Source organism: Staurois parvus, unplaced genomic scaffold, assembly GCF_062004578.1.
Source record: "Staurois parvus isolate SC_StPar_1 unplaced genomic scaffold, SC_StPar_1.0 ptg000604l, whole genome shotgun sequence".
Lineage (NCBI taxonomy): Eukaryota > Metazoa > Chordata > Amphibia > Anura > Ranidae > Staurois > Staurois parvus.
In genome coordinates, this window is record NW_028318400.1 from 7,838,031 (window position 1) to 7,861,247 (window position 23,217).

Genomic DNA, 23,217 nt, shown 5'->3' on the forward strand with positions numbered 1-23,217 from the left:
CCCTATTTTATAATCTTCTACAATGTAAATCATAATTTAATAAGACTACTCCCTTAATCAAGATTTAGAGACTGTAATCTCGAATGAGCAGTGGGAATGTACATGTACATTCGGGAATGTGTTTTCAGCTACTAAATGTGTTAACCTTTGGGAGCTAATGCACAAAGTTTCCACAAGATGGTATCTAACTCCTTACCAAAATGGCCAAATTCTCAGAATAACATAGTCCTCAATGCTGGAGAAACTGTGGTCAGAATGGTACTCTGTTACATATATTATGAACATGTAAAAATATTAGAAGCTATTTGTATAAAGTCTTCCACATGATATTGGAAATTACTGGGATATTGTGTTCAAATAATTTTTATTGAAAATTTTTTAAATTTCTTAACAAACATAACACTGTATAGAAACAGTCGAGTACAAGGTTCACATTAGCAGGTTAACAACATATGCGATGAAAGAAGAGGTAACAGACCCCCCCCCCCCCGTTCGGCTGGGAGCCCCATTTTTAGTAATCATGAGAGGTATGCTCGTTGGTTTGTGAACCTTACTAAAGAACGTGAAACATAAGGGACTAGGTAGGGAAAGAGAAAGGGGAAGGGAAAGTGGGAGAGGGAGAGAGGAGGGCACCAATGAGCTACAATTATAGCATCCTATAAGGTTTAGGGTTAGTAATCAGGTAATTGAGCAATTGGGGTGTTTTAACCATCGAGACCAGTGTAGTATGAATTTATGGTAGGAAAAGTTTCAGAGGGCTGTTCTGCGCTCCATCTCACATTGTAAGTTGAGATCAGCAACTAGACGGGATAGTAAGGGAGGCGACGTAGACCGCCATAATTTCGTAATGTTGGTCTTTGCTGCTGCTAGGATGTGTATGATAATGGTGCATGAGCGTATGGGGAATTTTTCTATCGTTAAATGAAGGAGGGCTAGACCGGGATTTGGGGTTGTTGGTAAATCTGTGACTGAAGAGATTATTTGGAACACTTTATTCCAATACAACTTGAGGGATTTGCATGACCAGAGCAATGAAAGAGCGAGCCAGTTTTGCCACAATGTCTCCAGCAGGTTTGTGATTGTTGTGGATAGTATAAAGATAATTTGGTAGGAGTTAAGTAGCATTGGTGGAGAATTTTCAAATATGATTCCCAGTGGGAGCTTTATTTCGAGGCTTTGTATGTGATGGTAAACATTGTTTGCCATGATTGTGGGGTTGTCGGGAGAAGCAGATTCTTCTCCCAGTTAGTCAGGGATGACATATGGGTTATAAATTGTGCTTCAGTTAGTAATGTATAGAAGGTAGAAATTCCTTTCTTTGGGTAAATAGTCTTGTGGAAGAAATGGTGCGCAGTAACTGGGAGGTCAATTTCAAGTGGCATGTTTGTTTTATGGAGCAAATGGGATATTCGCATAAAAGTGAATTGTTGTGTATCAGGAAGATGGAATTTCTCCTGAAGGGTCTGGAAAGAATCTGGTTTATGGGTGTTGTAGAGATCTTGGATATAATGTATGCCAAATGCTTTCCAAGATGTCAGGTTCAAATGGGGGGATAAGAGCTGCAGAGAAGATATTGGGGTAGGGATTCGTAGGTTAGACTTGTGGGAATGTAAGGGACCGCCCGGTGACACCACTAGCACTCCACTGATCAGGCGTCCCCAGCGCGCGGAGTCTAAGCCCTAGAGTACTTGTTCACCAGGGCCCCTGATGGTGGGGATGGACTTGGTCGTGACTACTGAGGATACCCGTCAGTGGTAGGGGTATTCGCCAGGGGCTCCCACAGGAGAGAGCCTGATATGAGGATATCTGGAGACCCCGTTGAGAGGGATGGATGGCTGAGCAAGTGCAAAGTCAGGCAGGCCGGGTTGGTAACTATGGGGATGGTGCGGTACAAAGCAGCGGGCAGAGAATAGTCGGGTCACATGCCAGGTCAGCAACAGCAGGTCCGGTCCAATAGGGGGCATCCAGGAGAGAGGTCAGGCAAAGCAAGGGTCTGGGCAGGAGAATACAGCAGGGTCAGGTACAATCCGGGTCAGCAACTTACAAGAAACAGGTTCGCAGATACAGGATACAGGATAAGACCAGAAGGCACTGAATGACAGCTCAGAGCCATTTAAATATCCCGCCCTGCGCTGTCATTGGTGCCAGGCGCGCGCCCGCGGCCTCTACTGCGCATGCGCGAGCTCGATCGCTGCGGTCGGCCCGGCCCTAGTGCCCATGTGCCTGCACAGGGCGGTGCACTGCGCCTGCGCCGAGACCAGCGCCGTGGCGATCCCTGACAGGGAATGAGTATATGTCAGGAAATCATGCCAAGCCATCAGAGAGGCATGGATACATGGATGTGTGTGTAGAGGTCTAATCTGCATTGTACGTGACGTAAATAGTAGATCTGTCAGGGCACCTGACGGGTACATGGAGGTTTCCATGACAGTCTAAGTTTTGTCTTGGGTAGGGTGCCACCAGTAGAAGAGCTGGTCCAATAAGACCGCTTGGTAATAGGATTTTAAATGTGGGCTCCCCCCTCTGGAGGGCGGACGTATCAGGAGGTTTGTGGAGCATCTAGGCCGATTGGAATTCCATAGGAATTTATTTAGAATTTTTTGAAGTGTAGAGAAGGAGGAGGGTATAGGAACAGGCAGTGTACGGAAGATATATAATATTTTAGGCAATATGCACATTTTGATAGTAGCTATTCTGCCTAACATTGATAAAGTGGTTGTACGTAAGCTCCTAAGCTCCTGTGGAATTGTGTCAAGTAATGGTTTAAAATTAGCTGCGTAGAGTTGGTTGGTTTTAGAAGTTAGTTTAATCCCCAAATAGGGTATATTATGTTTTTCCCATTTAAAAGGGAATCATTTTGCAAGCAGGTTTTGGGTCGGAGCAGGGGTGTAAAGGTTTAAAATAGAGGACTTGGGTTCGTTAAGCTTATAATATGAGACATCTGCGTAGGTATGTATGTGTGAGCGTATCGAAGTAAGCGATTTGTAGGGGTTCGTAATCATTAGAATAATGTCATCTGCAAAAAGACTGATTTTGTATTCGTGCTTAAGAAATTTAATTCCCGAGAAATTGGGGTCATTTCTAAGGTTGGATGCCAGGGGTTCGATGAGTAAAGCGAAGATTATGGGGGAAAGAGGGCAGCCTTGTCTAGTACTGTTAGATATTTGGAACGGTTGCGAGAGTGTGCCGTTGGTGAGGACTCTAGCAGAGGGTTTGGAGTATAGGGATAGAATTGCTGACAGCATCCAGTCCGTAATTCCGAATTTTTGGAGAGTAAGCGTCATGAATTGCCAGTGAATGCGGTCAAATGCTTTTTCTGCATCAAGTGATAGGAGGAGTGAGGGTTGGTTGTCTGATTCAAGGTGGTGTAGTAGTGATATAATTTGTCGAGTGGCGTCAGGGGCCTGTCTACCTGGTATGAATCCTACTTGGTCAGAGTGGATTAGTGTGGGAAGGTATGGGAGCAGTCGTTGAGCTATTATCTTGGCATACATTTTTAGGTCTGTGTTTAGCAGTGAAATTGGTCTATAATTCTGAACTAATTAGGGGTCTTTACCTGGTTTCGGGATAGTAGAGATTATTGATTGTAGCATGTCAGGGGGAAATTCCCCTTTAGAAGCGATGTAGTTATAGAGATCAGAGAGGTGTGGTTTGAGATTGGACGCAAACGTTTTATAAAATTCATTGGTAAAGCCGTTGTTTCCCGGTGATTTGTTCATGGGGAGTTTGTTTATGGTTTTCTCGATCTCTGTGGGTGAAATCGGCACAGAGAGAGAGGCTAGTTGGGAAGGTGTAAGATGGGGGAGCTCGGTATGACGTAGGAAATTCTCGATCTACGTGTTTGTTGGTTGGGTCGTGTTTGCGTCATCTTTTATATTGTATAGAGATTGGTAGTAGCACGCAAACGCGTCAGCTATATCTTGTGGGTTGGACAATGGAACACATGAAATTGGGTGTTGAATCATGGAGATTTTGTTTTTAAGCTGTTTTTGTTTGATGGTTTTGGCAAGGCGAGAGTTTGTTTTGTTGCCAAGCGCATAGAATTGAGATTTTGTTTTTTGGAGGTTCATATCATAAGTTTGTAATAGGATGGTACGTAGTGTATTCCTATCTTGGTTTAAGGCCGCGGTTGTGGTGGGGTTCGGATTTTGTTTGTTAGTGTCTTCGTTCATGCGTATGGAAGTTAGGAGTTGGTCAATTTGCTGGGACCGTTGTTTTTTAACGCAAGAATTTAATTGGATGAGGATACCTCTCATATAAGCTTTATATGTTAACCAAAGTGTGGTAATAGAGATATCCAGGGTGGTGTTAGTTTCAAAAAAGAGGTGATGGGCATCTAATATAAACTTCTGGTTTTCTGGAAGATTCAAAAGTGTAGAATTGAGTCTCCAAATAGGTGGGATCGCCGACCGTCGGCTACCGTCCAAGGATATGGTAATCGGTGCATGGTCAGACCAGGTTATAGTACCGATGTTGGATGATGAGACGTGTTGTAACGTCCATTTGTCGGTGATGAACATGTCAATTCTAGAGTACGAAAGATGTGGAGGTGAAAAGTAGGTGTAGTCTCTTTCCGTACCGTGTTGGCATCTCCAGATGTCGTATAGATCATGGTCGTGTTGGAAGCGGTTGAGGTTAAGGTTGGTGGATTTCTTATTAGAAGATTAATCTAAGAGTGAATCGCTAATAACATTAAAGTCTCCGCCAATAATGAGTCTGCCTTGTTTATGTTGCGAGATGAGGTTGTAGAGTTTACGGTAGAATCTTATTTGCTTGCTATTTGGTCCGTATATGTTCACCAAAGTGTAAGTGACCTCGTTGATTTGGCATATCAAGATAATGTATCGACCTTGTGGGTCGATTACGGTGGAGGTAGGTTGGAAGGAGAGAGCGTCGTTAACCTCAATAATAACCCCATTTTTCTTTTTCATGTTTGTTGCCAAGAATAGTTAAGAGAATCGGTGCAGATAAAGTTTAGGGGTCTTTTCTGTGGCGAAGTGAGATTCCTGTATGAAGAATAGATCTGTTTGAGATTTTCTGTTTTCTCTTGATAGCATCGATCTCTTGAAGGGGGAATTGAGGCCTTGCACATTAAGAGATGTGATGGTAATCATTTGTAGGCGGGTTCTCGGAGTACAGACATACTTGGGAAGTTTTTTGGTGGTAGTCAGGGTCACGAAAGGTTGAGATCTTGTGTCAGGGATATATACTTGGTGGTGCCAGGGGAAGGGATGGGTTTAGCGGGAAAGAACAACAGTAAAAAAACACTTGCGTATAATGCAAGTAAACAATGTAGCCAGGATTGCTACTTCAAAAATGGGGGAGTCAAACAGGTTGTGACCTCTGGGGGGGTCATACCTATACAAAACCCTAAAAGTGAGAGTCATTGGGTGTAGGCCGATCGCCAGATATAGGAGTGGTCAAAGAGCGCCTCCAGGGAAAAATAGCAAGGAGTGGCTTGTGCCGCACGGCCCTTCAGGTCGCTTCCATGTTTTGGACGGAACCAGGGTTGTTCTTCTGTGGATCTGCAGGCAAAATACTCCAGGCCTTAAGGAAGTCCAAACCGGCCTCTAGGTTTTTAATAGTATAGATCCTGCCTTGGTGTCGTACTACTAATTTTGTGGGGAATCCCCATTGATAGGCCATACTATGATTTCTGAGCGCTTTTGTGATTGATATCATTTTTTTCCTGTTGGAAAGTGTGGCCTTGGATAAATCGGCGTAGAGACGCAGATTTGCATGTGAGGATGGGAGTGGAGGTGGATTTCTAGCCGCCATCATAATTTTCGCCTTAATATGGTAGAAGTGTATTTGAACGAGCACGTCTCTAGGGACGGATGCTGATAGGAATGAAGGCTTAGGGAGTCGATGTGCTCGATCGATTATGGCCTCTACTTCGGAGAGTGTTGGGATTAGAAGCTTGAGGAAGTGATGCAAATATGGCACTAATGCTTCATTAGAAACTGTTTCTGGGATCCCCCTAAATTTAATATTATTGTGGCGCGATCGATCCTCCAAGTCGGCCAATTTTAGGTTGAGTTGTTCGATCTCTGACGTGTGATCTGCATGAGCATCAATCAAATCATTGTGTGCTTCTATTATGTCTGCTATGTTGGTTTCAATATGGCGGATTCTGCATTCCTGTCTTTGCACCAGGGTAGTAATTTGGGTTAATGGCGCAGAAATATTATTATTCAGAGTTTGGCGCAGTGATGTTAGCATGTTCTTCATGCAGATTTCCGTCAGTGGTTGGTCAGATGCTGGGAATGCGTCAATACCAGGCAGGGTGGAATGTGATGGCTGAGGCGGAAGATTTAGGGCCTGGCAGGTGTCATTAGGGTCACTGTCTATCCATGGCCGCGATTTAGCTGGGCTGCAGGTCGTGGGTAACAGTGGGGGTGATAACTCACCAGGGTCCCCTGGATAGAGCTGATGCTGCAGCCTGGGATCCACAGGCTGGGACCTGTAGTCCTCCTCCTGGCTTCTGCTGTCTCCCTGCATGTTTGTATGGCGGCCACCATCTTGGATTCCCGACACAACGGCCGGGAAGAAATTAGTTAGTTTCCCTGGTTGCCCCGGGCTTTTTTTCCTGCGGGGCATGTCTAGTGGGCTGCGGGCACCTTCCGGGAACTGATTTGTGTGCTTTGTTTTCCCTGGGGCCGTAGTGTGCCGCTTCTATGCTGGCGGGTGGACGGAGCTGTAGTTATAGCGCGTCCATCCCGAGCCGGCCGCGCATTCGCCCCATTACTGGGATATTAAAACAACCAAATCCTACCCTAGCCATTTTCAATATAAATTTTAAAAATACATATCCAATCCATTATCGACTCTTAGTGATACATATTCTTCTAGCATCAAGACTTACTATTACTAGACACTGGAAAAAAAGACTTAGCCCATTCTATAAAAGAAGTCATTAAGCTAGTCCAGACCCACTTCATCTATGAGAAATCTTTAGTTTATCTAAACGATAGAATTACTAAATTTGATAAAGCTTGGTTCAGAACTGTAACCTAAGATATTATTATGTTTAACCTTTTTTTGAATACTCTAAAATGATTATTTTGTGGAATTAGCAGGACTGGTAGGAATTATTCAATATTTCCTTTTTTCTCTTTTTTAAACTTTACCGCAACACCTATACTGTGATATTGTGTAGCTTTTCACTGTCCTATTTTTGTTGTTTTTTTTGTTGTAACTATATTTGCAAAACCAAATAAAAATGTTTTATGGAAAAAAAAAGAAACTCCAAGCTCTTTCACTTTGTGTCTTTCCCTTGTACCCTAATCAATTGTAAATGTGCCTAGCTTTTGTTGTGCTCTCCTATACCCTAACAAACTGTAAGTACTTTTACATTGTGTCTTAAAGTGAACCTGTGCTTTGACTGTGCAAGTCCACATCAGCTGATAATGATTGCCTTCCCTTTGCATCCCTTCCACCCCGTTCAGCCCGTAGGACTGAAGAGGGAAGCCCTGTGCAAGCTCTTAAGTTATAGGTTTCTTTGAAGGAAGGTCAACCACAACAATAGATATTTGGAAAGTGCTATGTACACGGGTCTTATGATAATTAGAGCTTTATGCAAGAAATGCTTTTATTTTATTGTGTTATTGTGTCTTCTTTCCCTTTGTTATTGTGATCTTTGTTGAATGTAACTGTATCCTAATAATTTCCCTTTGGAATTAATAAAGTATTCTAAATCTGAATCTGAATGCTTTACTACACCATCTTCAGCAGCCAACATATTCTGGACGATATTTTCTTTTCTTTTTTAGTCCACTAATCATTGATTAATTAGTTTGTTAAACACTATTTCTGTAAAAGAACTCAAACAGTCTGCTTGTTGGTAGGTAACTATTAATGCATTCACATTATTGGCAAACTAAACATTTTGTTTTACAATCTTTTGTTTAATGCATTTGGCAGTGACACAAGTTAAGCAGCATTTAATAGAAATAATAAGGGAAGAGGCTACTGCTTGAAACCTTTATACTAATCCATGGAAGACAAATTTTAACTTTGGAAGAGATTTGAAATTATTTGCTGCAGACAGTTAACTTAGTTTTCACAGCAGTGTTTGTTGTTTACATGTGTTTTGATCATATCATTGTAAAATGCATATTAGCAATACCAATGCATATTAGCATTATATAAAAAATTATTATTATTTTTTTTTTAATGGCTTGAATAGAAATATATGACCCCCCCCCCCCCCTTTAAGACAATTAATTCTAAAGTATTTTGATTGAGCACACAAAATTGCAATTAAGCTGTCCAAATGAAAGCAGTAAAGAGGCTCTAGAGGTCCCCAGAGATCTTAATATACACTATATTGCCAAAAGTATTGGGATGTCTGCCGTTACATGCACATGAACTTTAATGGCATCCCAGTCTTAGTCTGTAGGGTTCAATATTGAGCTGGCCCACTCTTTGCAGATATAACAGCTTCAATTCTTCTGGGAAGGCTGTGCACAAGGTTTAGGAGTGTGTCTATGGAAATGTTTGACCATTCTTCTAAAAGTGCATTTGTGAGGTCAGGCACTGATGTCAGACGAGAAGGCTTGGCTCACAATCTCCACTCTTATTCATCCCAAAGGTGTTCTATTGGGTTGAGGTCAGGACTCTGTGCAGGCCAGTCAAATTCCTCCACCCCAAACTCACTCATCCATGTCTTTATGGACCTTGCTTTGTGCACTGGTGTGCAGTCATGTTGGAACAGGAAGGGGCCATCCCCAAACTGTTCCCACAAAGTTGGTAGCATGAAATTGTCCAAAATGTCTTGGTATGCTGATGCCTAAACAGTTCCCTTCACTGGAACTAAGGGGCCAAGCCCAACCCTTGAAAAACAACCCCACACCATAATCCCCCCTCCACCAAACTTTACACTTGGCACAATGCAGTCAGGCTAGTACCGTTCTCCTGGCAATCACCAAACCCAGACCCATATATGGGATTTCCAGACAGAGAAGCATGATTCATCACTCAAGAGAACACATCTCCATTGCCCTAGAGTCCAGTGGTGGTGTGCTTTACACCACTGTATCTGACGCTTTGCATTGCACTTGGTGATGTAAGGCTTGAATGCAACTGCTCAGCCTTGGAAACCCATTCCATGAAGCTCTCTATGCACTGTTGTTGTGCTAATCTGAAGGCCACATGATGTTTGGGTCTTTAGCTATTGACTCTGCAGGCAGTTGGTGGCTTCTGCACACTGTATGCTTCAGCATGCACTGACCCTACTCTGACATTTTATGTGGCCTACCACTTCGTGGCTGAGTTGTTGTTGTTCCCAGTTTCTTCCACTTTTTTATAATACCACTAACAGTTGACCGTGAAAGATTTAGTAGGAAGGAAATTTCATGGGTGGATTTATTGCAGAGGTTGCAGCCTACCAGGGTACCACGCTTGAATTCACTGAGCTCATGAGAGCAACCCATTCTTTCACAAATGTTTGTAGAAGCAGTCTGCATGCCTACTATATCTTACCTTATGCTTCAAATTGTTCTCCCTATTTTAAAGCTACTTCTACTAATGCTTTTCTCACTATGTTTTCAGTATAAATATCCAGGTTTCTTTATCTTTTACTGTTGATTGTTTTTACTAGTGTACAGTAGAGTTCATTTAGGACATCACTAATTCCATGTTTCTTCTATGTTACTACTACTGCCTGGCTTGCTTTGAATAAGTCGTGCACGGGGAATATTTACCAAACAAATATCACAAGTAATAAGTAAGATAGATTAGACTCCTTACACTCCAAATATAAAAAATATATATTTTTTTTAATTTGACGAGTTCCAGGAGCTACAGTAAGTACAGAAATTATTGCTTTCAGGCAGCAAGGTACAAGGGATATGTAGTCCGTAGAAGTGGAAAGTAAACCAAAGGAATGAGCAGAGGAGAAGCTGCAAAGCATGCAGGGAATTCAGAAAAAGTTGGATAGCAGATAGGCATTGCTCATAACATTAAAGGATGTTTTTTGTAAGTTTATGTTGAATTGTCAAAAATAACTATTGTTTGTATTGCTATAATAAGGTTGATGTTTTAAAATGAAAGTGGATACTGTGACTCTCCATTAACCCTTTAACTTCCAGGTCTGTATGCTGTATGGACCTACAGTACTGCTTCCAGCAGGCCAGATCCATACGGACCTATAGCACTGCTTCCAGCAGGCCAGATCTATAAGGCTACGTTCACACTAGCCTTGTTAGCAAGCGGCAGACAGGCGTTTGGGAAGTGTTTTTACCATTTCCCAAATGCCTGGGAAAATTCTGCACATTGCAGCACATAGTGCTGTTCAAACGGGAGTGTTAGCGTCTCGTTGCGTCACGTCACAGCAAAACGGATGCCTCTGGTCGAGTAAGGAGGAGTTGAAGCCTCCTATTCAAGTCTATGGTGCCACTCCGCAAACCCCCGGCCGGCGTTTGCAGTGCGGTTGCGACACGGTTGCGGGGCGTTTGCGGAGCGTTAACACCATTCAAACTTCATTATAGGCGTTTGTGGGGCATTTTTAATGCTCGGCAAATGCCTAGCAACTGTCGCTGAACCGCGCATGCAGCATTTGCGGAGCGTTAAAAACGTTCCGCAAACACCGGACCAACGCTTGTAAAATGCTATTGGGGCGTTTGGCAAGAGTTGGAAAAACAGTTAAGTGTGAACGAGCCCTAAGTCGTATGGACCTACATCCTCTGCTATAAGTTCTAGGTCACTTCAATGACCATGTGCTTATAGCAGAAATGTTCAGCAGATGCTGCTGAACAAAATGATAGCTCTGATTAGCAGCTAACAAGTCACTGATCAGAGCTCTTCACCTAAAATAACCCCCCTGCTGCTACTGCCACCACCTCTCTACCTGTTGTTTTCTTGCCACTGCTTCCATCCCCCTTCACTGTGTAAATGCCTGCTGCTCCCCTCCCACTGTTCCCTGCTTCCACCATCAATCCTCACCCCCCAACATCAGCCCCCGCCAACACAGATCTCCGTGGATCCAATGCAATTTTCGGCTTCCCCCCTCTGCCTCTCCTGCCGGCATTTTCAGTGCACAAACAGTTCAAAAAATGCCCCCTGCTGGGATACCCCCTTCAGTGCTCTCCCCCACCTCACCGATCCCCATACCCCACCCCCAGGCAGCACTGCTAGCCAGCTTTCCTCCCTTCTATCCCGCCGGTTGCAGCTGCTGCCCAAAATGCAGGAGATCTGTCAGTGACAGATTACGACCAGGATAGAAAGCAGGGGCCTGGAGCCCCTTTACCTTCTTAAATGAGCAAAGCAATTGGTAGCCATCACTCTGTTCATTCAGCACTGAAACATAGTAAACTATGTCTACTATATGTCAGTTTGTGAATGAATAGGAGTCTCAGTACAGCCTCCTCCTATCTCATTTATTACAGTGCAGCTCAAGTTGCAGAGAAAGGGACTGACTTCAGTCCCTTTATTTGTCTCAAAAAAAATAAATTTTTTGGTCTGTTTAGATCTGTCATGTACAGAGGCCAATAGAGAGGGCTTCCCTTGCGGCTAAATTCCAGACTCCGCTGAGAGTGGGACAGCGGGAGTCAGGCCCAAAGTGGCACAGGTTGCCTGTAGGAGTGCTGGCTGGTGGTCCACCCAGAAGCACAGCTGATGTACGGAGATAGGTCTGCAAACAGGTGGCGCCTGTGCGAGGTATGCAAGCCCTTTTGGGATTTAGAGATTTACTGGATAGCTGGTTCCAGCCAAGGTCAGGTACCAGGTGGGAATCAGATCAGACATAGTCCGATGGGATAGCCTAGGTCTTACACAGAGGAGCAAGAGAGAGAGTAACCTTTAGCCAAGCCGAGATCATACACAGAGGAGCGAGAGAGAGTATCCTTTAGCCAAGCTGAGGTCAGATAAGGGGTTAAGTAGAGTAGTCGGTATCAGGAAGTAACAGGTCACAGAAAACAGGAACAAGGCATGGGGAGCTAGAGATCATCCAGCAACTTGAGGAATTGATGCGCCTCCTTATAAAGGCTGTCTGGCACCAAACTGAGGCTGATGTGTGCTTCTGTGGCCATGCAGAGTACTGGCAGAAATGCCAGAACTTCTGCCATGGACAGGACCCTGACAAGATCCCTAACGTCTCTCCAAATCTCCCACCCGCCAAAAAATATGTAAAAATATATTAAAAAAAAAAATTAAAAATAAATAACATTGTAAAAAAATAGTAAAACATTTAAATCCAATTAAGGGTAGATTTAGACATGCACCTAAATCTCCCTTGCCACTGAAGCCTGATCCACATTCGGATTGAGCTCCAGAGGCTGCTAACAGGCTGTGAAGAAGCAATTAGTTGCTTTCTCACCACCTGTTTTAACCCCATTTTTGCCAACAAATACACTGCAACCACTTGCAGTTGTGGGGCTTTGCAGTGTCTCCCTATTTACTTGAATGTGTACCATGGCATCACTATGCCTGTGTAGGCAGTCCCTTTCATGTCAGTTGGAACACAACAGCTGCATATACACAGCCACTGCTCCCAACTTGACATCCATGTGGATGCATGTTCCTGAACTCACACTGTCTGTGTTTGGGGCCCTGCACCTTCACACACACTGATGTCAGATCTGTCCTTGCAGCTGCTGCATCCCAGTGGACATGAATAGGATTGTCTGCACAGGGATGCACTGAACACCTGTGCATCCCCATGCAGGTAAACACAGTTCTCCATGGGAATAGGTTTTAGTATACCCCATGTGAACAAGACCTTATTAGGCATTTAGCAGCAATGCTGTAAGTTATGTTGTGTTTATGTGTGCAAATAATGATTTTAGTGTTTTTTAGTGAAAATAGAGATTTTAAAACATTTGCACAAATATCACAGGGCCTTAAAAATCAGTAGCACCTTCTTTTTTATTCTACTGGTCACGTGCTTTTAGAAAATATATGGTTTAGGGGGTCTTGTACAAGGATGATAAATAAAAACTTCCAGATTTTTAGAGACATTTGATTATTTACAGTTTTGCTTATGTTAAATTTTTACCATTTCACGAAAAGGTGCTATTTAAAATGTGCAAATATTTGTTCTTTATTAACTCAATACAAGTTAAGATTTTATACTTAGTAGCAATTTAGCTGTAATTGTGTAACATTTGCTGTGTTTGTATCTGCTAGTAATGATTTTAATTTATTTGTAGCAGAAAAATTGTTTTGCTAAATATTTGCGCAATAATTGTGGGGCCTTAAAACACCTACTTTTTATTCTACTGGTCATGTGCTTTCAAAAAAATATATGGTTTGTGGGTTCTTTTACAATCTCTGAAAGCTGTTGGGGGAAAAATGAAAACCACCTGATTTTTAGAGAAATTTGGTAATTTACAGTTTTGTGTACATTCTATTTTCACATCTTTACAAAAAGGCGCAATTTATAGGGGAGAGGGAGAGTATCACCCAAGGAACCAATATAGTGTAGTATGTTGATTTATTAAAAAGATCATTAAAATCATATAATATTGCACTCACAAGGGTGAAGTGTTTGCAAGCATGTCATTATGGCAGAAGTCCATAACCAAAGGCCGATGGATGGTTTGATCCACTGCAGCTGGATGGAGAGGCAGCCACTGAAGGTGCAGAGAGAATGGGTGCCTTAAAGAGCAGGATGCAAAGTCAGGAGTGTAGCAAAAAGTGCAAGAGCTTTAGCCACTGTGTGCACTATCGAATTAGTGGATCGGCGGATTGCTGGAACCAAAGCAAAGTCCTGAAAAGGACTGCCTTGCAGGAAAGAATGAGCAGCCTGGTAAAACCACCGAGGGAGTGAGTGTGTGTAAAATTTACAAATATTTGTTATTTATTACCTCAATATAGGTGAAGTGTGTATATTTAGTAGAAATGTAGCTGGAATTATGTAAAATGTGCTGTGTTTTTATCTGCTAATAATGATTTTAGTGTAATTTTTGACAAAAATATTGTTTTGATAAATAATTGAGCAAATATCATGGGGCCTTAGAAATCAGTAGCACCTTTTTTTTATTCTACTAGTCATGTGCTTTCAGACAATGTGTGGTTTGAGGGGTCTTTTATAAATTTTGAAAGCTGTAAGGGAAAACTTTTAAAAAACAAAGGAAAATTGCAAAAATGTTCTGGCCATGTGAGTTTAACAGTGGAGAGCAGGGCCTGGCAGTGAAGGGGTTAACAATTTAACATATGGATCCCATGACATGACTGCTAGTGCATGTGTTGGATTACTGACTAACCTGTATAATGGGGCCTTAGGGATGTAACAATTGGAATGGTATGCTTTTTTTATTAACTTGTGTTTAGAGTAATCTTTTGAAATCCCCTCGTGCCTAGGCTTCAGTGAACCTTGTGAACAGTGGCCTTCAGGACAACATTTCTGAAACAAATACAAAAAAATAGAATGAATGGCAGGATACAGTATAAACACTCATTGGCACTCATACATTCAAAATGTTTATGTTGGTAAATAATATAATAATAATACTAATAATAATAATATTATTATGTTAAATCAAATGAAATATATAATTATTCACTGGGGTGAAAATGTTATATCATAAAACTGACATAGCATAGAAAATTAAAATTGTTAAACTTTTTTTCTAAGAAGCAAGCAGAACAGACTATGCTCTGTAGATCAAAAGTATTTTTTTAAACATTGATTTTTTTTCTGTCTTTCAGGCAAAAGTAAATCCTGTCAATGTCACCCCACCTATAAAAGCTGAAGACCAAGATAGGGATATTCAACCAATCTCTGACCAACCTGGCATCCTTTTCTCAATCCTTGTTGGTGAGTAATATAAACTCAATTAGTTCTTGTTCAATAATACAGGTTTTATGATCAGTTTCTAGTCGACTCCAGCCTTTAGAGGGTAAGTGCAGTTTTAGTATCAACATTGCTATTTCTATTGTTTTGGGCTACATAGCAGAAAGCATAATATGTGCCTATGCACAGTAGAGATGTCCAGTCTAAAGCTTGCCATAGATGGAGCTAGATTCCACCATTAACACAATCAGTGTTGATGGGGGAATCCATCCCGCAGAACTTTGTGTTCCCAGAGAACACAGTGATTACTGCTGTGGCTATAATAGCCACTAGCAATAATCGCATTTAAAATCCGACAGGTTGGTTATACTAAAGTTGATCAGTCAACTTTGGTACATTCAGCCTGCCCATACATGGTTTGGGCATCTGTGGCCCGCTTAACTGTCCAGTGGTGGCTAAAGTAACTATGGGGGAGATTTACTAAAACAGGTGCACACAGAATCGGGTGCAGCTGTACATAGTAATCAATCAGCTTTTAACTTCAGCTTGTTCAATTAAGCTTTGACAATAAAACCTAGAAGTTGATTGGTTACTATGCACAGTTTTACCATATTCTGTGTGCACCATATTTAGTAAATCACCCTCATGTGTACTGTTTCCAGCATTACAACTTTTTCACTAGTCTCTCCACATGCTCAGACACATGAGGGTCTCAAAGTGGAGCTTAATTGTAGATTTCAGGTACCCTTTATGACAGACATAATGGTAGAAATGTGTAATTTGTTAAATGTACAGACACTATTTTCTCCTGTGTTTCCTCCTGATGGATGGTCTGGTAATGAAACTAGCAATAACGGAACACAGATGCACACATTGGGGCAGTTGGGCACAAACTTTACTAAGATTGGTGAAAGAGGTCTTGCAGTCCACTGCTGAGTGGATTCTAGGTAAGTTTGTGTATGAAGAACAGAAGACTGCTAGTCTGGTTTGAAAACACAAAAGTCAGAGGCCACTCCATGTACCAGCTTATAGTAAAGGATACTCTTGCTGCAGCAACAGATGGCCCTCTCAAGATGGAAGGGCTGAGAAATAATGTGAAAATAGCAGAAACCCTATCCATAACCATGTAAAAGGTTAAAAAGTCAGTATCGTAAAGCAAAGAAGTACTGGGGAATATGCCAGAGTGCACAAGTGTGAGTGAAAACACTGGAGTCTCTTGTAATAAACCCAATAAAGTCCCTGAAGAGCAGGGAGAAATGTTAACGATTGAATGTGGAGACTGGAAAGTCATGCTAGTAGGGTTCTCACAGAACAAAGGTAATGACAAAGACCTGAATGTCTTTAATAAATGTCAGGACAACTGCCTGCTGAGTATCTGATAACAGATGAGTCAGTGTTCCATGAGATTGTCATGGAAGAAAACTGCTTAACTGTGCCTATTCCCCCTGCAGACTCTGCCCTGTCGAAGTCAGAAAAAAACAGTGATCTTGACAGTAAATTACAAAAACAGAAATGCTTTGCTGCTCTCTGATAGTCTGGTTGCCATGGCAAAAAAACAAAGCTGTGTATAGAGTACTGAATTCCAGTCTGAGATGCTAGAAGGGGGCTCACAACTCCAGTGGGACTGGTTATTGGTTCCTTAGTGGAAACTAAGATAGAAACTGTGGGTGATACAGCACAATATATAGCACGCTCCTGAGGTGAGCCAATTGGATTTTCTTAGGCCTGATTAGCCAAGTCCTTAGATACATTTTGTGTAATGGGTTCTGTTATAGGCAAATTTAGAGTGGCATTTCCTCTTAATATGTTTAAAGCAGATTCTGCAGCTTTGTGTTTCCAATCTTGCATTCTTCTTGCTAGGCCCATTCCCCATTCTTCTTGCTAGGCCCAAACCATCACCACTAAGGCTACCTTCATTGAGTGGCCACGGGTCTTCCTAAGAGATCTGAAACTGAATAATCTACTCACTATATTAGAATCACCATAATAGATATTTGTATATTGTGATCATATCTCCACTTAAGTGTCTCTTCTTTAGGGAGAATAAGTATAATGTTTGCAGTCATTTCTCGTAACTGAGGTCCTTCAACCCCTTTATTAGCTGTGTTGCTCTTCTTTGGACTCTCTCCAGCTCCAACACATCCTTTCTGTGGGGGGTGGATTCAGTGGATTGCTTAAAAAAAGGCCTGGATTCTTTCTTAGATACACAGAATATTACTGGATACTAACATTTATAGGTAAAGTTGATCCAGGGAATATCTGATTGCCTCTCGGGGGATCAGGAAGGAATCCTTTGAAGCATCCTTTCTGTGCACTGGTGACCAGAACTGGATGGCATACCCAAAATGTGGCCAAATCAGTTTTGTAAAGTGGAGGAATTATAGTTTTATCTGTTGAGTAAATACCCTTTTTTAAGGCATGCCAATAGTCTGCTAACTTGCTGCAACTTGGCATTGCATTCTATTCCTGAGCCTCTGATCCACTAGTACACCCAATTCCTTTTCCATCCTCTATTTCTCCAGAGGTGTTCCTCCAAGCAAGCACTTGCATTCATATTTTTAGCCCTCAAGTGAATTACTGTACATTTTATCAATTTTAAACCTCATTTGCAATGTAGTCAGCAATTCATATATTTTTACGTTTTCCTGTAAAGTTGCTATATCTTATTGTGAAGGTATTACCCTGCTTAGCTTTTGATCTTCTGCAATCACTGAGGCTAATCTATTTATTCCAACCTTTATATAATTTATGAAGAAGTTGAACAGAATTTGTCCTGTTACAGAGCTTGTCCCAAAGCACCCCCCCATGTTGAGGGCATGTCGCCTGGTATGGATTAGGAGGGAGGTGCTCGCTCGTCCCCTCCTTTCCTGACCTGCTGGGCTGCATGCTCGGATAAGGGTCTGGTATGGCTGCATGCTCGGATAAGGGACCGGCTCCTGGCAGGTCATTTCCCGCCGGGTGCCGGCAATTACAAGTAATCACTGACAGATAGCAGAGCTGCAATGTAAACAATGCAGCCATGCTATCTGTCAGTTCAGAGCATGCTGAACCTGAGAGAAGACTTTATCTCTCAGGATCAGCATGTTCCTGTGAAGTACACACCCCCTAGTAAAACACTCCCCTCACACAGTTAACCCTTTCATTACCTAATAAAAGTTAATCCCTTCCTCCCCAGTGCCATTAGTACAGTGTCAGTGTTTTTTTTTTTTTTTTGCACTGATCACTGTATTGGTGTCACTGGGGATATCAGTGACCCCAAGTCAGTTCCCCCCCAGTGTCAAACTGTCCGCCGCCATCCTGCAGTCCCGCCCTAAGTCGCTGATCACTGTCATAAATTGCTGATCACCGCCATAAGTCGCTGATTGCGCTTTTCATGCTCATGTGTCCACAGTTTCAGTTCTTCCATTTTTTTAGCCAAACTTCTAGCATTTGTGAACCTTACAATTTTGTACCAGAGCATATTATTTTCTCCTTGTTTGTTCTGAGGCTGCAATATGTTTCTGCCAGCCTGCACGCATTGGCCTTAAGTTACATAGTTAGTCTGGCTGAAAAAAAGACAAAAGTCCATCCAGTTCCACCATAGAAAAAAAAAATAGTTATAATCCTACACCCACAGTTGATCCAGAGGAAGGCAACCCCCCCCCCCCTCCAGCAAAGCATGATCCAATTTGCACCTGCTGGATAAAAAATTCCTTCCTGATCCCCTGAAAGGCAATCAGATATTCCCTGGATCAACTTTACCTATAAATGTTAGTATCCAGTCATATTCTGTGTATCTAAGAAAGAATCCAGGCCTTTTTTGAAGCAATCCACTGAGCTGACCAGAACCAACTCTTAAGGGTGTCTTTTCCACATTTTCACAGCTCTCACTGTGAAGAAACCTTTCCGTGTTTGGAGATTATATTTCTTTTCCTCCAGACATAAAGAGTGCCCCCTTGTCCTCTGTGTTGACCTCAGGGTGAATAGCTCTACACCGAGTTCACTATATGAACCACTGATGTATTTCTACATGGTGATCATATCCCCCCTTAATCTCCTCTTCTCAAGAGAGAATACATTTAGTTCCTCTAATCTTTCCTCATAGCTGAGCTCCTCCATGCCTCTTACCAGTTTAGCTGCCCTTCTCTGTACTTTCTCAAGTTCCCCAATGTTCTTTTTGTGAATTGGTGCCCAAAACTGAACTGCATATTCCAGATGAGGTCTTACTAATAATTTGTACCGGGGTAATATGATATCTCTCTCTCTCTGGAGTCTATACCTTTTTTAATATAAGAGGATTTTGCTCACTTTAGAAGCCGCAGCTTGGCATTGCATGCCATTATTAAGCTTGTGATCTACCAGAACCCCCAGATCCTTTTCCACCATTGATTCCTCCAGTTGTACCCCCCTAGTATGTATGATGCATGCATATTCTTAACCCCCAGGTGCATAACCTTACATTTATCAACATTAAATCTCATTTGCCACATAGTTGCCCAATTAAACAGTGCATTGAGGTTGGCTTGTGAGTTGAAGACATCCTGTGATGACGTCATTCCACTGCACAGCTTGGTGTCATGTGCAAAGACTGAAATGGGTAGTGTAACTAGGTTCTCTAGTTACACTACCAATACTGACCACAGTATCCCCCTCTGACCATTGCTCACTGTCATCTATAGCTTTCTCTGATCCCTTCTCCCACCACCTAGGTTAAAGGTTCCTCCAACCTTTTGGCTATTTTCTCACCAAGCAGAACTGCCCCCTCCCAATTTAGGAGCAGTCCATCCCTGCTATAGAGCCAGTAACTGACCAAAAACTCAGCTCAGTTCTTCATGAACCCAAAACCCTGTACCAGTTCCTCAGCCATTTGTTAGGTTCCCTAAGGTCCTGCTGCCTCTCTGGTGTAGTTTGTGGTATAGGCAGTTTTTATGAGAATACTGCTTTAGGGTTTCTTTTTTTAATATAACACCTAGCCCCTGAAATAAATTTTAGGATGCTCCATTTTTCCCTGATTTTGTGATTGGTGCCAATATATAGCATGACAGCTGGGTCCTCTCCAGCCCCATCCGTACAATCTGTCTGCTATGTGCTGAACTTGAACGCCGAACACACTGTTCGATGATCAGTCTTTGTGACACATCGTCCTATCTGTCCTTCCAATAACTGAGTCCCCTACCACCAGAATCTGTTTAGCCTTTTCTGTAACCTCACCTCCTTCTCACTTGAGGAGTTGTTCCTCTAGCAGTTAGCGGAGTCACTCTGTTTCAGTAACGCTACACCTTCACTGACTTCCCCAACATCAAGCAACATATTTATTGGTATGTATCAGCTCAGGACTGGCCTCCTTAACTCTCTTCCTTATACACCATCTGTCACCCATCTACCCTCCTCTAGTGTCTGCACCTCCATAATTCCACCCTACTCTATACTAGCTCCTGCCAGCACCTGATGGGTATGGCCCAAGCTCCTTTTCAGGTTGATGATACTTCACAGTGTTTCTAGCTGCTTCCTTAGATTCAGAATATCTGTTTCCAAGGAAACATTTTGTGTAGTGGTATTCACCTTTGAACGGTTGCTCAAAGAACCTATACATGGCGAAAGATGTGCGCCGAGTCGCATCACCATTCCTGTTGGTAACCACTTACCTAATGGGGATAATCCAGAAAAAGAACTTATAATTCATATAATTCATTCTTATTTTTCTTTCTTAACCTTATTCTATTCTGAGCAACAGTTTTTTTTCCTGTTAGGGATCTTCTGCTCACAGATCACATAGCACACTGCATCCTCTCTTCTTGCTTTTGCTCACAAGGCCCCTGGTGTCCTCTCCTTCTACTCACTAGGTGCACAGCCTTCAGTGCCCTCTCCTCCTGCTTACTGATCACATGGCCCCCAGTGTCCTCTCTTCCTCCTCACTAATCACAGAGTCTCTGGTGTCCTCTCCTCCCACTCACTGATCTAACCTCTGGCATGCTTATCCTCCTGTTCTCATTTGCTGATCACACATCCCCCACATTTTCTCCTCCCACTCACTGATCACACAGTCCTTTCTGTCCTCTTCCCCTTCTCCCACTCACTGATCACATGGCTTCTGGTTTTCTTTCCTCCTACTCCTGCTAGCTGATCACAAGGCCCCCGACATACTCTACTCCTGTTCCCTGGTTGCACAGCCTTTGGTGTGCTCTTCTCCTACTCCCTCTTGTTGATCACATGGCCACATGGCCTTGGCTTCCTCTCTGCATACTGTTGCTCACTGATTGCTCGACCCTCTGTGTCCTCTCCTCCTACTCATTGACTGCATAGCCCTTTTGTGTCCTTAGTACTCACAGTGCTCCAATCCCAATACCTCAGTACTTACAGCACCCCAGCCATAGTCACAATACCTCAGTACTCACAGCATCCTAGTCACAGTCACAATACCTCAGTACTCACAGCATCCCTGTCACAGTCACATTATCTCAGTACTGTTTGTGCACACTGGCCTGATTTCCAGTGTAGCTCTGGCTACCTGGCAGCCAGATCTCATTATTAATCAGCTGTGCTGAGGTTCTTTGGTATGTGAGCTAACTAAGGCTCAGGGCTCCACGCCAGGAGACCATTGTACTGCAAGGTAGCAGCAGATTTGCACAAATTGTGTGTCTGTGTTATGACCTGAGTGGCCTTTACAAAGCATACCATATTTGGCAGATAATCAATTTAATAAAAATGTTATTTAACAAACTGTGCATGCATACACTTATGAACAGTAGCTATATCAAGAGATGCTGCAGTCAATGAGTGCATTCTTCTATGAGTCCACTCCAACCTAAATAGAAGAATGTGGCATCTCTATGATCCCATAACAGCTAAACTTGGAAGAGTGTTCTGTGACACACCATTATCTATATTGCACCCCTGACCCTTATTTACTTTGTGTTGTCAAAAAAAATAGAAAAAACATGTCTAGAAGTATAAAGAATAAAAATCATTTGTTTAAATTGTTAAGACAAGATATAAACTTTTGTTTTAGTCTGATATTTTTAATAGGTCAAAATTTTATCTCTGAATATATTTACGGTATAAATGTTCTTTTGTTACTCTTGATAGGTACTATTACATAGCCGAGCTGACACTTTTTTGTGTACATTAATCACAGAAAATAGTCTGTTCAAAGGTTTATAACTTAATGAATGTTTTATAATTTAATTGTTCTTCCCACTTGCAGAGCATTTGATCTATTTTCTCAGAAAACTGTATAGTATAATTTAATAAACATTTTGATCATTAAAGTAAAAAAGACAGTGATTGATGGGAATAATGTCTTATTCAACATTCAAACAATCTGTTAATAACACAAGATGTATTTAAGTTACAGATGTAAATTATGGATGACCTTGGTAGGGTAAATAGGATAGAAGTTTATCCAATCTATTGTTTATATGGTACAAATAAGCATGGGAACATACAGTTGTGAAATCCGTTTCTGAACCTTAGCATTCAAAATGAAAAAATGAATTGCTGTGATTCACTGCCGAAAAAAAAAATTGCAGTGCAAATTTGTTAGCTCTATGGGAGAAATAATTTTAAGCATCAGGTTGCTGTCTTTAGCCACTTCCTGACCAATATACTGTATGTGTATATATATATATATATATATATATATATATATAAGTCTGGGACAGCTGTGGGTACTCGTGCAGGCTGACCATAGAGATGAAGGAGGATTCTCCATTCTCTGATCATCTGGTGTATGGAACTAAAAGCAACAAGGCCTTTGTCACTTCTGGTTTTGGCCCTATGTTTACTGATGGCTACCAACTAGTAAAGCAGTCCATCAAACCAATGTGAGTTTGGTCAGCTGCTTTGGAGGGCAGAGTAGAGACCCCAGACAGTATCAACAAATACATTTAGATAAAGTAAATAATAAAATAAATTTTTTAAATTTAAATGGAGTGAACCTATGGACTGTACTTACATTAGGTTCGTGGTTTCTCACCCTAGGAAGGAATTGCCATCAGTTGGTATAACAAATATGTACTGCCCATTGTGGACTTATGAGTTATACACAGATTCTTGCTTTCTTTTTACCCCTGGATAAATTATTATCAGCAGATACACCATGTATACCCTTACACCATGTAATGGTTACAGTTGGACTGTCTGAGATTTAAGATGAGACCCATAAAGGAACTTTTCCTGAGTTTACCACGTAAGAGTTTTCATGGCTGTGTTCATATTTTTGTCTTTATATGAGTGGATTTGTTTACATTTGTGCATTTACTTTGTGACAAGTAATCATATATTTAGTAACATATGCTTAACTAACCCCTTGTATTTGAGTCATTATACGATTGTGACTGATTTATTACATGATATGTTATACTTTGATAACATACAGGACTCTGCATTTGGCATTATTTTTTAATACTTTTAAAAAGTGTGTTTTTGTTCTTTTCAGTATTTGTGTACAAAATATTTGATACATAGATACTCTCCCTGTATTGCAACATATTTCTAACAACCAT

The 23,217-nt window shown here is 41.8% G+C and overlaps 1 protein-coding gene across 1 annotated transcript in view; it reads left to right on the top strand.

Annotated features, from left to right (window-relative positions):
* The window catches only part of PCDH15 (protocadherin related 15), a gene marked incomplete at its 3' end in the record, with an annotated part of 1,039,494 nt that overhangs the window by 630,391 nt on the left and 385,886 nt on the right, over positions 1–23,217 (top strand). Inside the window, exon 10 of the mRNA XM_089692803.1 lies at positions 14,650–14,758. Within this exon, the coding sequence (XP_089548929.1) occupies positions 14,650–14,758 (109 nt within the window). The remainder of the gene's footprint in view (positions 1–14,649; positions 14,759–23,217) is intronic.